We start from the raw sequence: 17,298 nt of genomic DNA on the forward strand, positions 1-17,298 counted from the left end.
AATACAGAATACAAAGATGATTCATCTATAATTGAAGTCGTGCGAAGAATAACTTCTGCAAGGAAAACAAAAGCAGGAGAAGAAAAAGAAAAAGAAAAAGAAGAAGAAGAAGAAGAAGAAGAAGAAGAAGAAGAAGAAGAAAATGTTGACCACAATGAAAACCGAGGACGTGGTAGAAAAAAGAGAGGACGCGGGCGTCGAAGGAGAGGACGTGTTGGTGTAAACAAGGGACGTGGACGTAGCGATTAGCACTTTTTAGTTCAAAAACATTTGAGTTTAATGTGTCTTATTGAATAGATGTAAATAATTAGAATGTTGTAGCTAAAAACAACTAATCATGTAGTTAATGTTTTCTTAATTATTGTTCAAGAGTTATAATTACTCTTACTTTTGATATAGTCACTCTTTTTTATTTCAGTAATTATATGAAATAATAGTAACTATAATCGAAAAAGTTACTATATGACCTCTAAAGCATCTATATTATATTGTTTATTTTAAAATATAATTCGTAGTAATTGTTCTACAGTTAAAATTACTTTTCTATATGATTTAGTTACTCTTTAGATAGAATAGTTATTGTTATCGAAATGGCTATATTATTATTTTTTCATGGTTACTATTATGAAGATATAGTTACTTTACAGAACATATAGTTACTCTTTGGATAAAATAGTTATTCTTATCGAAATGACTATATTTTTTTCATAGTTACTATTATGAAGATATAGTTACTTTACAGAACATATAGTTTCTAATTTTTTATATTATATTGTTTATTTTAAAATATAATTCGTAGTAATTGTTCTACAGTTAAAATTACTTTTCTATATGATGTAGTTAGTCTTTGGAAAGAATAGTTATTCTTATTGAAATGACTATATTATTATTTATTCATAGTTACTACTATGAGGATATAGTTAGTTTACCGAGCATATACTTACTCTTTGGATATAATAGTTATTTATATCGAAATGACTATACATTTTTATATAGTTACTATTATGAAGATATAGTTACTTTACAGAACATATAGTTTCTATAATTTATTCTTTTTGTCGACAAGAATGAATATATAATTAATCTTATTTTTGAAATAGTTACTCTTTTAATTTTGATAACATTAATTATATGATTATAATAGTAACTACATAATAAAAAGAGTTATTAATAGTGACTATATCATGCATAATAGCAACTATATGTTTGAAATAGTTACTATGCGTATTATTATGTTCTTAATTTGTATGTTATTTTTTCTACTCTATATTACTAGTAATAATTAAGAGTAACTATATTACGAAGACAGTAACTAAATGATTATAACACTAACTATGTCTGGAACTCTGTGACTATATGACCATCAATAATAGTAATAGTAAATATATCATATATAATAGTAACTATATGTTTGAAATAGTTACTATGTGTAGTATTATGTTCTTTATATGTTCTCTTTTCTACTCTATATTATTAGTAATAACAGTTACTATATTATGACGACAGTAACTATATGACTATAACAATAACTATGTTTGCAACTCTGCAAGTGGACATCATTAATAGTAAGAGTAACTATATCATTATAATAGTAACTATATGTTTTAAATAGTTACTGTGTATTTTTATGTTATTTTTTTTCTACTATATATTATTAGTAATAACATTTACTATATTATGACGAAAATAACTATATGACTACAAAAATAACTATGTTCGTAACTCTGCAAGTGGATGACCATCATTAATCGTAAGATTTACTATATCATGTATAATACTAACTATATATTTTAAATATTTACTACTCCATGTTTAATCACCAGATACGCCTCTATGGAGAGGCCTTGACATTTTTGTGCGTAGTTTATCCTATAAAGGCAGCTTTTAGCAGATCTAATTAACAACTTCAGTCATAGACTATAAACAAATTAAGTCAAAATTATTTCTTTTACCCGCGACAAAACAAAGTGGAGTTGAGATTCTGATGCTTATTGTAGATGAAACAATAATTGTGAATGATTTATCCATATAGGTGTGCTTATCACTTCCGTAACCAACTTAAACATGAAGCTTCACCGACACACTGCACTTCACCGGCGATGGTAGAATCTTCGCCGGATAATTGAATCAACGACAACATCGTCGTCACTATTGAGAGGCTCACTGTCATCGTCATCATCGTTGAAATTGTCATCGTTGGAGATAGGTTGGTCCTCTTTGGAAGCCATGGGAAAAGGGAGGAGAGAGAAAATGGAAGGGTGGTGTGCTGTGATGCCTGTGAAGGTGGAGAAAGAAGGGGAAGGATGTGGGTTAGGTCACGTGAAATCCTACTGATTCATTGCTACTAATTTACGAAAACACCCTGGTCCATGCTAATTTTAGTGTGGACCGGGTCCATGCAAGTGGGATTGTAAAGCATGGTGCACCTTAAGAACACTAGTATATAATTGAAAGAACATCTGGTTACGAGAAAAGAACATGCGTATTTTTTTTTTTTAGATTTTTAATAAATAGTAAAATAATATATTATTTTTATAACAAAAAAGTGAAATATTATACCGCATGTTTTTTCGCCGTAGTGTCATGTTCTTTTGCTTATGCACATATGTTCTTTTGGTGCACCATGCTCTATGTGCACCACAGTCCATAGTCCACGGATTGATAGTAAGCCTATTAGTTTTAGAAACTGAAAACAACAAAATGAAAACTACGTTTATGATTTCCATACTTTTATTTTTAGTTTTCTAAAAAACATAAAACTAGAAACAAAAAACGACACGTAACAGGGCCTTGGATACAGGCTATCATCAAGTGTCTGAATCAAGTAGCAGAGAAGGCGCATAACTTTGTAGAAACATATACATATTCCTTCTATAGTTGTATTTCAATGAGACTGTCGATAAATCCGAGTAAATCTACCGACATCCAACATTAGAATTACAGTGGGGAGGCAAAATTCACCTCTGGAGGAATTCATGAGAAGGAGAAAATTAATCTCTTTACAAACTATACTTATTTACAGGCATCTAGCTCTGCTTCAATGGTATTTAAGTTTCTAGGTCACCCAAAAAAAGAGGATAATTTCAGCACAATCATTCCTCTTATATTTTACAAAAAAGGAAGAGATGATGAAAAAAAATGTACCTTGATCAATGCAGCTTCCTCGGAAATTATACTATACGATCATCATCAAAAACGGCAAAATAGAGTGAAGTTCACACCCTAGAGTATCGGTACGTGTCACCAGTTTTCAAACCACTCCGGGGTGTTGAGTTGTTCGACATTCCGAAGGGGTGAAGATGGTGCCGGGGAAGTATCACCGAGGTAGCTCTCTAAATGGTGATTTATCCGAGAAACGATTTCATCAGGAACGGGGATTTTATTATGATCTGTAATCCCTTCCCAGTCAACTCCAGAAAACCATTGATGATTTTTGACAGAATCAGGTCCATCGTTTCCAAGTCTCTTGGTTTCATCAACTTCAAGTAACTGGATAATGAATTATAAGAGTTGTTCAGATAATAAAAACTGAAATATAATTTAACCAAAGGTAAACTCAAGGTATCAACTATTAAGTACGATAGTGTAATGTGAAGGACCTTGGTTATAAGATCGGTGGCTTCAGGACTGCAAGAATGAGAAAGATTAAAATGCCCTTTTGCGATTCTTGCAACTGTATCAAGCTCGTTCTCTCTCCACGATCCAAAAGGCATTTCCCCTTGCAGCATAAAATATATCAGAACTCCCAAACCCCACCTGCAGGAAAATTGCTTGTTAAAAGAAAGTACCAAAAAAAGAAACATAAGTTTTTTATCAGCAATCAGCATTATAAAAAATAGTTCGAGATGGTAAGATATGACCATAAAGTGAGTAAAACAAATTAATTTAATTGAACCCAAATTTCATCAACAGATTCATAATTGGTCAGGAAAATACATCTCCATGCATTCTCGTGAATCGATTTTAAGGAAATTCCCTATGAAGAAAGGGGAGAGGCGTATAACTTCAGTTCGAATAGAGATGAGATAGAGAAGGAGAAGAAATCCTTTTTTCCTCTAAAAATATTTATAAAAATAAAATTAAAAAAATTACCCTTTGCAAGGAAAATGGAAAATCTTCCCGCATTCTCATCTTTACAATCAGTTAACAAATGGAGTAATAATATGAATCTCGGGACTCAGTACTAAAATGTTATAGTACTATCAGAGTAGATTTGCAGAACCAAACACCACAGAGACTAGAGGAGAAAAGGTGTTCATCATATGAATATTACCAGTCAGCAGGGTAACCATGGCCGTTACCCAGTATTATCTCTGGAGATAGAGAATCTGCCATTCCACTGATTGTGTTTGCCCTCTCACCAGATAATTGCTTCCCAAATCTGAAGTCTACAAACTACAAACATAAAACATTCATCATACTATCCTCTGAGCTATGTTCATGAGAAGCAAAAGAACACTGTTGTTGGAACTAAATCATGCAAATACGGATTCTCATGCAACTCACCTGTAGGCGTCCATCTTGATCACACATCAGTACTTCAGGAGAAACACCTCTGTATAGAATACCCTTCTGTAGAATCATGTGAATACAAAGAAAAATGAGCAAGTGAACCCCAAAGTTCCTTAGTGGATAAACAAGACAAGAATAACTTCATGAAATAGCCTTCTCAGACAAACCCAAAAGAGGGAATGGTGCAAAAAATATTAAAATTAATTAAACATTTAAACTACAAAAAGAAATAAAAATAAAGCAAGGAGTAGTTAACGGACCTTGTGGAGCTCTTCCAGTGCTATAACAACATAGGCAGCATAGAACCGTGCAGATGACTCATCAAGTGGTTTATTTAGGATTGAAACCAACGGACAAGCCAGACATGTATCCAGTAGTATTCCAACATGCGTTTCATCAGCACACGTGCCTATAACTTGTGGTAAGCATACGGAATCGCTCAAACTTTTCATCAGGTTCTTCTCCTTTAGTACCTGATCTTCCTTACCAAGCATTTTAACCTTCTGCTTCCAAAACCTTTTCAAGCTAAGGAATTTTTCTGCACAAACCAATATTGGTTCACATAAGAATCTATCAACCATTCAGAAACTCTAACAACACCATTATTCTTCAATTATCTATCACTTATGTCGAAACTACGATGCAAGGAAACAGGAACGAGGAAATAAATATCATGACGAACAAAGATGGTAATGGGCCTAATTGCATATTCCAGAAAATGAGGAACAGAACCTTATGATGAAATTGGTTTTATAGAAGTGCTAACCTAAATTTTACAGATAATTACAGCATAAATATAGTTAACTTTATTGGCAGCATCTAAATGCCAGGGTGAGGGAAAACCCTAAAGGTAAAGATCAGTAATCAAAACAAGAGGTCCCTCCTTAAGCATTTAGAAAATTCACAAACAAGATGTTTCAGAAAAGAAAACAGATTCCATCGTAATTGTAATGCAACATAAACCAACAAAAAGCCCAGGAAAGGAAAAGCTTAAAAGACAAGGCCCAGAAGTTAACTAAGAGCTTCTCCCACCTGAACCTTTCAGAAATACAAGTCCAACCTCACTGCAGTCAGTCGAATACAAGCACCTTCTCCATTCCTACAAGGTCAAAGACATAAGTTATTCAAGTGCATGTTTCATTCAAGACATGAAACACCCATGTCTAAAACATATTCAATGATTCTTTTAAGACATGAAGCACCAATGCCTGGAACATAATCTAATGATCCTCACCAAATCAGAGAGTTGAACTTTGTTTTGGACCAATGGTTGAATATTTGTTTCAAGTTCCTTGTCTAAGACCACCGGAAGCTCCTTCAACCTGAACCATATCAAGCAACCTGAATTAAAGATTTCTGTCTCAACTGTTAACTCTTAACACAGGAACTCCTCTAACAATGAGTTTACTTACTACACAATGTAGCAAACATACTTTTGATCCTCCAGTGAAATTTTTGTCAGTGGACCAGCAACAATATCGAACCGGTCTTTTGTTAAAACAGAACAAACGACGTCCCCAACAGCACATACTGCCAACTGACTAATTTTCTCACCGAAAAGTGCCCACTCTCCAAAATAACTTCCCTCGGATTTCTCTACCAACACTCCTCTGTTACCGTGTTCCTCATTATTCTCGATTAGATAATCACACTTCAAGCTGCCGACATTCGGACTCAACAAAGCATCGACATCAAATTCTATCCTTACTCTTCCCTTCTGGATTATGTACAATGCAGATACACAATCATGCTGCAAGGAAGTACAAGAAACAAATCATCAGACATTTTACTAACACATAAAAAAAGACCTTTTTCCAACAGTAGCATTACCTGTTCAACTATTGACTGCCCATCAGAATAAGAAATTTCTGACAGAGAATTCGCTATCTGACTAAGCTGTAGGATTGTTAATCTTGAAAGAAGATCCACCGATCGTAGAAGTTTCAGGGATGACAGATTTGAAAACTCCGACATTAGAATTCCTCTAAAATCTTCTCTTTTCAGGGTCCACAAAGTTCCACCAGTCACACAACGCACGGAGGCCTGAAGTGGTTTATTATTCCTGCAGGACAGAAGCTACAATAAGTGGTATTACCAGATTGTTTAATGTCAGTATGTCACCTAGTTACTCGAAAGCTGAACAGAAAATTGAACTATTGTTTACTGTTCAGAACTTCAGACAGGTCTTTCAATAGTCAATAGCAACACAACCTCAAGCTAGTAATTACATCAAGAAAAAATGCCACTTTACCATGCGCGTATACAATTTGTGCATAGAATTTGGAAAAGATAAGGCCATTTTAGTATTTTACCAGTATTATTTCACGTTCCTACTTCCTACCAATTGGGCGACATTTGGATGGTAATAACTTAAGTTTCTTTCATTCTAATCCTTTTCCTTTCTAATTCGTTAGCTAACAAAGAATTCTCTCAAGTTCCTACTTACTAAACCAAACAACAGCACTGTTAACTTTTTCCTTTCTCTTCTCTTCTCTTCTCCTCTCTTCTCTTTCCTTTCTTCCTTTTCAACCAACTTAGAAAGCTATAAGCTAACCAAGCAAGTGAACCGGGGAACAGCTACTGATCCACAAAATCCATATCTAACTATTCCAACCAAAGAACACTAGGTACTCGCTAATGAAAACCACTATTCTCTCCAACTGGTAGAAGAGTATAAATTAACATTGCACGGTGTATTCAATGGAAAAGAAAACTCACATTAACGCCAGCTCCCCAAAGCACGATAACTTTTCAGCTGTGTATCGCTGTAAAACTCTTGGTACCTCACCGTGTTTCTCCTCCTGTGTGGCAAAAACCTCAAACTCTCCATTTCCAACAACAAAAAAGCAATCACCTTCACCACCCTGCAAAATCAAATAAAGCTCAGACATGTATCAAATTTTAGGTCACAGTCTTGTTTCCCATGTTCAGGAAATGAAAATATGTAATAAAACATCATTTATTACAACGTCTCCTAACTTTCACCCATCTTTGTTAAACTTGAACTGTTTAAATATTTGTATCTACTGTTGGTACCTTCATAAGTAATTTGGGCATCCAAAAGAAAATTTTGACATAATAGTTGAGGCAGGGTTGAGGAGAGTAAGATTCACATTTATGCCTCTCTCTCAAGCTTGGTATTACACACACTACCCCAAGCCCCCAACCCCTCCTCCCTCCCAACGTAAGGAATTGATCCAGGGCCACACCCAAAATCAAGTGGGGTTCTCACTAACCAAGCTAGCCACACTCCTAGAATATTGCAAGATACAACACGAACCAGAAAAAAAATATTACAAACTCCTCTAACCCCTTCAAAGGAAAAATACTTATGTGTCATTAACCAAGACTTACGACATTAAATTTACTCTTACATGACTTGTCCATAACAACAAACATCGAACCTCTATAATCTGAATACATAACACCAAGTCAATGACCGTGTGAATCACCAAGGTTTTGATTATTTTCTATGTTCAAGAAACCTAAACACCAGTTAATATTAAATTCCATTAGCAGATTATCTCAACTTCTTAAGTTAATCCATATGCAAAGACTTGTTACCAATAATTAACCTCCAATCTTTCCATATTATCTATAAGAAGATATGTGGCTACCTGCTGCACAACAATATCCCCGGCCTGAACCTCAACTCTTTGCATGCAATCCAACAGGACCTGGCACTGAGAATCAGTAAGCTTTCTGAAGAGGAAATGATCATGTAATGCCCGCTCAATATGTGCCTGTCACATTGACATAGAGATACGACAAGCTTTTACCACTGGAAGGAAGGAAGAAACCAGAATTCACATGAAAACAGTTTTATGTCATCAGTGAGATTCTTTTAAACGAATACCTCTTCTTCCCAAGTCTTCCTGTGTGCTGGAGATGAAGGCAACCAAACATTTCCACTCTCCAAAGAACTTTCAATGGCACGAAGGCGAGCTCGTGATACATCATGCCTTACACGTTGGTTCCTAGAATTCATGCTCATAGTTGCAGGGGACTCTGATCCAGTTAACTCCACAACTTGAGGAGTAGAAGGAATCATAGTGGGACCAGGACTTGTAGTTCCCTCCATAACCTAGACACAATGTAACAAACAGCGAATAGATTAAGCAAGGAATTGATGGTTAATCGCACACAAAAAAGTCCACCAAATTGATGGTTTCCGAAGTAATCTTACATTATTTAGCCCATTAACATGCACTACTATTATAGTTATATCATCCGTACGAGTTTCATATTGCAACCAAAGCCGGTATGATTCAGCAACAATAGCTGCACAAGCATCACGAGGGTCTTTATGTAGTGCTACCTGGAAAGAGAAGATTAAATCCAGAGACAGATATATAAAGGATTAGGATCCCTAAAAAAAAAGGATTAGGAAATACTCCTAACATTATTTAGGAAGGCCATAATTGTTAATGGGACAAAAGGATCAATGTAGAAAACAATTGTTCTTGTCAGAACATCTACCACTAACCGGTGCAACAAATCAAGGCAGGTCAGAAAAGCAAAATCAGAAAGCTGGCAAGAAATTTTGGGAGGGTGGACAATGAGAATGTACTGCTGTGGTATCTCAAGGGACAGAACGAAAAGTATGTTAGAGGAGAAAAAACAGCCTTTTACAGTAACCATAACCAGACAAGTAACCATCTATGAATAAGCGGAAAAGTTGCCAGGCGGCCCAGCCTCAGAGGTAGGCACAGGAATTAGAACTATTGAGGAGAAAAGTGATACGAAGTATGAAATTCCATCACTTCATAAACCTTGAATCACTCCTATCTTAAAACGCATTGCTTTATGGCCAAACAGAAAAGATTATCAGATATTGAAATTTTAACGAATGGTATATGGAAAATTGACATTAACAGTCCCAAATATGTGCGGCCTTCTTCAAAAGGTCTCAACTTTTGATTAACTCAAGGTGGTCCCAACTTTTAGGAATGTCATCTCAAAACAGCCCTCGCCCATAATTAACCTGCTCAACCGATCAATATAGCTACACTTGAAACTGGGCAGGGAGGTGAACAGAGAAAGAAATAAGGGTGGTAGAGCTGGGTTTTGGTGACTATTTTAATCGATATGCATGAGCCCTGTTTTGAGATGATACCCCTAAAAAGTTAGGACCGGCTAGAATTAATCAAAAGTTGAGATCTTTCAAAGCAAACCGCCTATAATTGGGACTGCTGATGTCAATATTTCCAATGATATATAGATGACTTCATAAGACGATAACATGATCTAAATGGGGAGAGAGGTTAGTGTAATGATAGACGGGAGTCACAAGCCGGAAAAGGAACAGGATGAATTTGATTGATGATTCTAAAAAACAGAGTAAAGGCCTGATAATACAAGCTTTCGAGAGGCTTGCTATCTCCCAAATTAAAAAATAAATTAAAGAAAATCTCAACAACATTCAACCTTCCTTCTTTCTCTCATCCTCTAAATATATAGAATTTCTGATTCTGTTTCCCTTCTATCTCCTCCAACTAATTTCCTTTTGTTTCAAGGTATTCCTAACAAAGTAATTATACAGTGCCCACTTTACAGCCTTTACCCCTGCCCAGTAGGCCAGTTTGCCCAGTTCAATGCAGCTTAAAGGGCAAAAAACAAGAGATTCGTAACTGTTTATGAAATATGAGTTTGGCTAAAGGAATAAGTAAAGATTTATCATAGGTAACTCCAAGTTCAGGGATTACAAATGAAAAACAGGGAGCTAGCGGCTTATATTTTCCATGAATCACGGACACAGATGCCAACACCGTATATCCAAATTAATCTCGGAGCCTGATATATAAGAAAGCAACTTACTACAGATCTAATCTGAACTTAATTAAACGCAAATTCGTTTACAAGAAACTCCCAAGTTAACCATCAGAAAAGATCTTCCTATGTAAAATTCTTCCACGACACAAACCATCACCATAAAACAAAGGAAACAAAACACTCACCATATCAACCACAGTTTGGCTTGAAAGAAACTCGAAGACACCATCACTAGCAATGACAAAAAAAGGATAATCTGGTGTAAGCTCCATGACAACTATCTCCGGGTTAGCAACAACTCCAATTGTTTCAGCAATGGAATCACCAACACTTCTAGTGAAAGCCGTACCCGGATACATCCCATTCTGCACCCATAACCTGGGAGGATCACCTTCATCATCTTCTTCAGTACCCCAAGACTGCACATCTGGATTCTTTAACCCTTCAATCTGATCAAGGGTAAGAACTCTTGCTCCACAAAGCTTGACTCGCTCAAGCTCATCAGTACGGAATGGAGTTTGATCAATTGAAAGATCAACAGCCACTAAATCCTTCCCTCTCCTCTGGGCTACAACAGCTCTCGAGTCACCTGCATTGGCAACATATATAGTCCTACCCCTAACCAATATTGTAATAGCAGTAGTACCACTCATGCTATCATCTATACTATCAGCATGCAATTGTGAATTAGTTGTTAAGAAAGCAGCATGACATGCTTCAACAGGATCAACATGAAATCGACTACCCCTCAATAAATTTTCACACAACTTGCGCTTTACAAACTGCGAGCATTCAGCCCCATATTCTCCATGCCCATCAAATACTCCAAGGAAATGATCATTCGGGTCTGTCCCAAATGGTGTATGAATGCAGAAGCTATCCTGGTTAGCCTTATCAAGAGCATCAGGATAATAACCCCTCTGAGATAAAAATGAGTATCTCAACTCATAATTTTCGGATGGTACCCTAACTGTTCTCCCTCCATCAGGTGGTAAAAACTGAGCAGATACTCTAGAAAGCCTCTTTATACCAGCTTCAGTGTCCCTACCAAAGCTCAACTGGTTCAATTCTTGAACTTGATCATCCTGCCCTTCAGATTTAGCAGGAGAGAAGACATCTATCTCTGCACCCCTCGCATTTTCAACCTGTTTAATTCGCGCTTCTCTAGGAATACAAACCTGACCTATACAAGATCTTGAATAAACACAGCCCATCACTCATAAACTATAACTGAGGCAAACCCATAAGCTGAAATTCTCAACACATTCATCAACTTCAACATTACCAACTCTGGTAAACACAACTTATGCAATTTAACCCAACTAAAACCCTCCACCAAATCACAAATTCTAACAAACCATGTTCCTCAAATTGGCAATGATCTCTTCTACCCAAATCGACGTTGGCAGACTGCGGCGTGGTCGATTTTTGACAGCTCTACTTGAAACAATGAGTGATCTTATCCAAACTGTTCAAACCAAAAATAAACATCAACCCCATAATTACTTGAAATATTCAATTTGCAACTACCCAAAATTCAAAACAATGAGCATCAATATTGTCACTCAAATTTACTAAATAGAATCAAATAAATCCATTTATAATAAACCAAAAAAATCGATTATTTTATGCTAATTTATTAACAAGCGTGACACCCTTATCTATAAATAATTGAGAACAAATAAAAAGACCCACATTCAAAAAGTACAGCAGAAAAAGAAAAAAAAAAGCAGAAAGACAGTTAAATGAAGTTGTAATTGAAAATAAATAATTGGACTTACAATAATTTCTTCTCCTTATTCCCTTTATTGGAATTGAGTGCTTGATCTGACACCAATTCTCTCCTATAATAAATAAAAGAATAGAGAAATTAATTTATACTTAAAAGGAAAATTAACAAAAGGGAAGTCAAAGAATGAACAAAAACTTACAAAAGCAGAGAATTTTGCAGAAATTTCTTACTAAAAATAGTGTGGAATTATGTCAAATGGAAAACTGGAAATGGGGGAGTTAAGTTCTCGAGTTTAAGGAGGACAAGAAGGCGGACGTGTCTAAGTAGGGATCATATCATGTGTGAGATTAGGAGGAGAGAGAAAGTGAGAAGAAGAAAAAAAAAAATAGAGTAAAAAATTTGGTTATGGTAACATTGCATGTGTGGGAATGGTGAGCAAATTGAGTGAACTTTGGACTAGACTTCAACGACTCATCTATTTTTACTCCTGGAATCTTGCAATTTGGAAGGGATTTCCTTCTTTGAATATCTAACCGACTGGTGTGGTACCGGCAATTTGTATTATACACCTGGCTTATTGTGTAACCCGATGAACATTCACTTAATACCTTGGTAAATTAATTGCTTTCAAGCTTAACCCATACAAAGTCATCCTAGAATGTACTTGAAATACAACTTAATTAATCCAAAAATATATGTTAGAGTGTATAGCTATGATTAATACAATTACTTCAGGTGGATAGTTTGTTAATTCTTTGTTACCGTTATTTGTGAGGTGGATCATATGGAGATTGGAGAATAATTGCAGAGTTGAATTCAAGATGGTAATGGTGATCAAGGATTATGTCTATACTAGTACTATGGGAAATAAGTTATTGTTATTAAGAATTGTTGGACTCTTTCGAGGTAACTTTTATGTTCAGCAAAATTACTTTATGCCCTTGTGTGTGTTAATTATTATTTTATATTTATATATGATCATATATACATGGCCATGAATATCATGAATTGCATTTATATTTGATTGTTAATTAATTTGATTGATATTGTGAAATTGTTTATGGTATTGTTCGGAAATAATTTGTCTATTAAAATAGATTTCAAAATGATAAATGTGATCCGTATTTGTTTTGTTGGCATTGGATTATGAACGGATATGGAAAAGTGGGCAAGGTACAGGCGGAGGAAAGATCTTAAAAATTAAGCTAAGACCGGAATGGTCGAATATAAGTAATGTGTTGTGTTTAAAATTAAAGCAAGACCAGAATGGTCGAATATACGTGATAAGTTTTGTTCTGTAATAATTAAGATATTTTGTATCCAAAGTCTGTCCTCACCACTGATTTGTGAAGGGAATGATCAATGTCAGCTATACGTTTTCAAAGATAACCATACTCTATTTCCGAACAATTGCTAAGTTATGTTTTGAAAACTATTTGAACAAATGGTTTGAACTAAAAACGTTTTTACGGGCTGAAGTAAAGGTTACGAGTTTTCCACTCATTTTGGAATTTTTGTTTTTTCTATGTCTTCTCTCTATAAGCAGGTTGAGTGGAGGCTGGTTGTATTTAAGAGATTGTAAATTATGTGTTACAAATTAAGGTTGTATTTACTTGTGATATTAGATTGTGAATTGTTTGTAAGTTTGATTGTGAATTAGAAATTTATATTTATTTAAAGATTAATCATTCGAGTTATTTAAGGTTGTTTTGTGGGCCCATAACCCACAGGTCCAGGATCGAGTTTAAGATTTAAGGTTAATTATTCTGCTGCGTGTTAAGAGTTAATTGTGATCATTAAGGGTTAAGTGTTGTTTATTAGCAGCTCGAAAGAGCGGGCTGTTACATGGAGAATGATTTTAATGTACGCGGCAAGTAGAACATTTAATTATATTTTCTTTGAATTTGAATTATATGTTCTTTTACAGTATGTTCGTTGCGTATGAACGATATGGCATTGTACACCCGGGTCCATAAACCACATTTTGCGTTGTACCTCGTGTAATACTCAAATATATTTTTTATTTTTTTAGTCAAAATCATATTGGATTTTTGATAAATTTAATATAAAGTAAATTGTATTTTGTAGATTGATAATCTGTGTTTAATTGAAATTTCGAATTTCGTTGGACAATTTACGGAATTATTTTGGTTGTATGATTTTTTCAACTTCCCTAATTTTTATTTTTATTTTGCAATAGCTAAACATTCCCTAAAATTGTTACTTCAAATCATTACCTATATTAAAATCCCATTAAAAAAACTATTTATATCTTGTATGTATTATTAAAACTCAATGGCAATGCATGTTATCTCACCATACTAACAAACAATATTTTATGCAAGTAAAAAATAAACAGATACTACCATCAAATAATGAATCCATGTTTAATATATACTACCAACGAGAGGTAGGTACTACGCTTGGAGAGAAAAGAAAATACTTAATGGATATTGATGCCCCTGGAGCATTAAGTGTAGCTGACCTGTGTAAGAATGTGAGAATGGTAGAGGAGAATGGAGAACATGTTGTCACGCCTAAAGTAGCGGAGGTTGCCGAGCAACCCCGCGAAGAGAAATGATAGGTCTTTCGTGGAACTGTCGGGGGTTGGGGAGTTCTCGAGCAGAAAATGCACTCAAGGGAGTAATCCGTATTGAGCATCCCCATTTTGTCTTTTTCTCGGAGAAAAAATTAAAAGGTGGGGAATGGGAGAGTATAAAACGAAAGATTAATTTATATAATTTTCATAGTGTGGATTGTGAAGGGGAAGGTAGGCGTAGGAGTGGAGGTTTGGCAATGTTTTGGAGTGACTCGATTGATCCCTCCTTACAGTCATCGTTTCATAATCACATGGTTTTGTTTTAACAACGGACGCGGGTGAAAAATGGAGACTAACAGGAATATACGACCACCCAGAGGAAGGTAGAAAATGGAGGACATGGAGTCTCTTGGAAATTTTAGGAGCAGGTAGCACCATGCCATAGATATGTTTCGGGGACTTTAACTGCATTCTTACCCATGAAGAAAAGAAAGGGGGGGAACCCAACGCACCAGAATATCATTGATGGGTTCCGTAATGCGGTAAGATGGGCAACATTCATTTTGAAGGTCCACCTTTTACTTAGAATAACAATAGGGGAGAGGGAGATAACACACATGAGCGCTTGGATAGATAGTTAGCTACAGGGGAATGGATTGAAGCTTACCCGTGCTTTTGGGTTGAACACCTTCTGAAAACGACGTCCCGACCACGTCCCGGTCAAGATACATATTCAACAGCGGTTATTGGCTAGTAGACGCAAGGGAAAGAGAAGAAGGGGTTTTAAGTTGGAGAAGGAGTGGTTACGCGACAGTGAATGTGGTAATTGTTAGGTTATGAACAATCTAAGGTCATGTGGAAAAACCATAAATTGTCAAAATCCAAATTAATTGCACATAATCAATTAGCATAATTCAGATAACATACTTTGTGATGCGTGCCTTCCCTAGCTGCTACCCAACCGAACAAGAACAAGTTAAAACGCCAAAAGTCGTCCCTCCGTAGAAAGTCCACAACACGTTTGGATCCGCCTTAAGTCGTACCAACTAGGATATAAACTAAGGTTTTATGAATTCGGGATCTCACTTTATGTGATAAGAAAAGTATGTATTGATGTGTGTTAATTCATGATCGTAGGTCATGTATTTATAGAAAAATAGGAAAAACCCTAGGAGCCAAAACCCTAGAACGAATTTAGGAAGTTTTGGGAAATTTTCCAAATCTCCAAAACCCTAAGGGATGGGCGACCACCTTGGTGCAAAAGAAATGCCTTGGGGGCTTCTTGTGTGTGTTGGTCTAGCCGCGCGCGCGCTGGTCGTTGGGCCTGGCGTGTTGTGCAGCGCGTTGGTCCTTGCTGCCTGGCGTGCTTCGCTGTGCGTTGGGCCTTGCTGCATAGCGTGCTGCGATGTGCGTTGGGATGGCTCATCGAGCGATGGGGTGGCCTTGCACTAGCCTGTCGCTCGTCGTGCTTCCGATTGGTTTTTCCGATTCTGGAATATTTCCGACTCGAACAATATTTCCGTTTCCGATAATGTTTCTATTTCTGATAATATTTCTGATTCCGACAATATTTCCGATTCCGATTCCGACTCGAACTAGAGTTGTTCGAATTCTAGAGGCAATCCGATCTGGGCAACAACTCCGGTTGGTTCTTGAACCTCACCATAGATCTCGGAGTTTCAACCTGAATACCATCTTGAGTATTCTCTAGAGTTTATTGTTTGATTCGAAGTTCTTCGAGGTCTACTTTTCTCCCACTTGTCATTTTGGAAATGTGTTGTCTTTCCAAAAAGATACCATCTCGAGCAACAAATACCTTGTTCTCAGATGTATTGTAGAAGTAATACCCCTTTGTTTCCTTTGGGTATCCCACAAGGATAAATTAGTCAGATTTTGGTTGAAGTTTGTCTTCAATTAATTGTTTGACGCATTCTTCACAACCCCAAATATTAAGAAAAGACACTTTTGGAGGCTTTCCAGTCCATAACTCATATGGAGTTTTTTCGATAGCTTTTGACGAAGCTCTATTTAGTGTGAGTACAGCTGTATTTAGTGCATGTCCCCAAAATCTATTGGAAGTTCGGCCTGACCCATCATTGATCGAACCATGTCCAGCAAGGTCATGTTCCTCCGTTCCAACACACCATTCCATTGTGGTGTTCCAAGAGGAGTCAATTCTGACAAGATTCCATAATCTTTCAGATGTCATCAAATTCGTAGCTCAGATATTCACCGCTTCTATCAGACCGCGGTGATTTAATCTTCTTACCTAGTTGATTCTCTACTTCACTATGAATTCCTTGAATTTGGTAAAGGATTCAGACTTATGCTTCATTAGGTGGTAAAAAAAACAAGTTTTAATGTTTTTTTAGGTGGTAAAATACAAGTTTTAATTTTTTTAGGTGGTAAAAAACAAATTTTCGATTTTTTTAGGTGGTAAAAAACAATTTGTCCTAATTATAAAAAAAAACTGCAAATTCTAATAGAAAGCCATGTTAACTGAACCTGAAAGCAATTGGGAGAATAACACAAATTCACAGACAGGTGTCCGAAGTTAATGAAAAGGATGAAAAAAGACTCTGTTGGGATGGGGTGGGGTACTACTTACTGGTGGAGGGAAAAGGAGGGAATTATCGCAAAAGAGAGCAATGGGAAAATAACCTTGAAGCTGAAAGCACCCATTTTCTTTTATACTCCCTCTGTTTTGAAATAATGGGGTTAGTTTGCCTTTTCACACTTGTCC

General features: G+C 36.0%; 1 protein-coding gene across 7 annotated transcripts; it reads right to left on the reverse strand.

The window, feature by feature from the left end:
- Positions 1 to 2,845: 2,845 nt before the first annotated feature.
- Positions 2,846 to 12,484, reverse strand: LOC110798746 (protein phosphatase 2C and cyclic nucleotide-binding/kinase domain-containing protein). Of its 7 annotated transcripts, XR_002536196.2 has the most exons (17): positions 12,216 to 12,468; positions 12,066 to 12,128; positions 10,470 to 11,752; positions 8,699 to 8,830; positions 8,369 to 8,596; positions 8,130 to 8,255; positions 7,231 to 7,376; positions 6,343 to 6,574; positions 5,946 to 6,262; positions 5,747 to 5,834; positions 5,545 to 5,611; positions 4,773 to 5,050; positions 4,507 to 4,572; positions 4,274 to 4,395; positions 3,600 to 3,756; positions 3,145 to 3,489; positions 2,846 to 3,055 (listed from the first exon to the last, which is right to left on the reverse strand). XR_002536196.2 is itself a non-coding variant. In XM_022003944.2 (16 exons), exons 3-16 carry the CDS (start codon positions 11,496 to 11,498, stop codon positions 3,241 to 3,243), a joined length of 3,237 nt encoding a protein of 1,078 aa, XP_021859636.1. In that variant the 5' UTR covers positions 11,499 to 11,752; positions 12,066 to 12,128; positions 12,247 to 12,468; the 3' UTR covers positions 2,846 to 3,240. The 7 variants fall into 7 exon arrangements, 5 of the variants coding, with proteins under 5 accessions (XP_021859636.1, XP_021859635.1, XP_021859637.1 ...); XM_022003944.2 differs by having other exon boundaries at positions 2,846 to 3,489; positions 12,247 to 12,468; XM_022003943.2 differs by having other exon boundaries at positions 2,846 to 3,489.
- Between the last annotated feature and the right edge of the window lie 4,814 nt (positions 12,485 to 17,298).

The sequence above is a fragment of the Spinacia oleracea genome, chromosome 2, assembly GCF_020520425.1.
Source record: "Spinacia oleracea cultivar Varoflay chromosome 2, BTI_SOV_V1, whole genome shotgun sequence".
Classification (NCBI taxonomy): domain Eukaryota; kingdom Viridiplantae; phylum Streptophyta; class Magnoliopsida; order Caryophyllales; family Amaranthaceae; genus Spinacia; species Spinacia oleracea.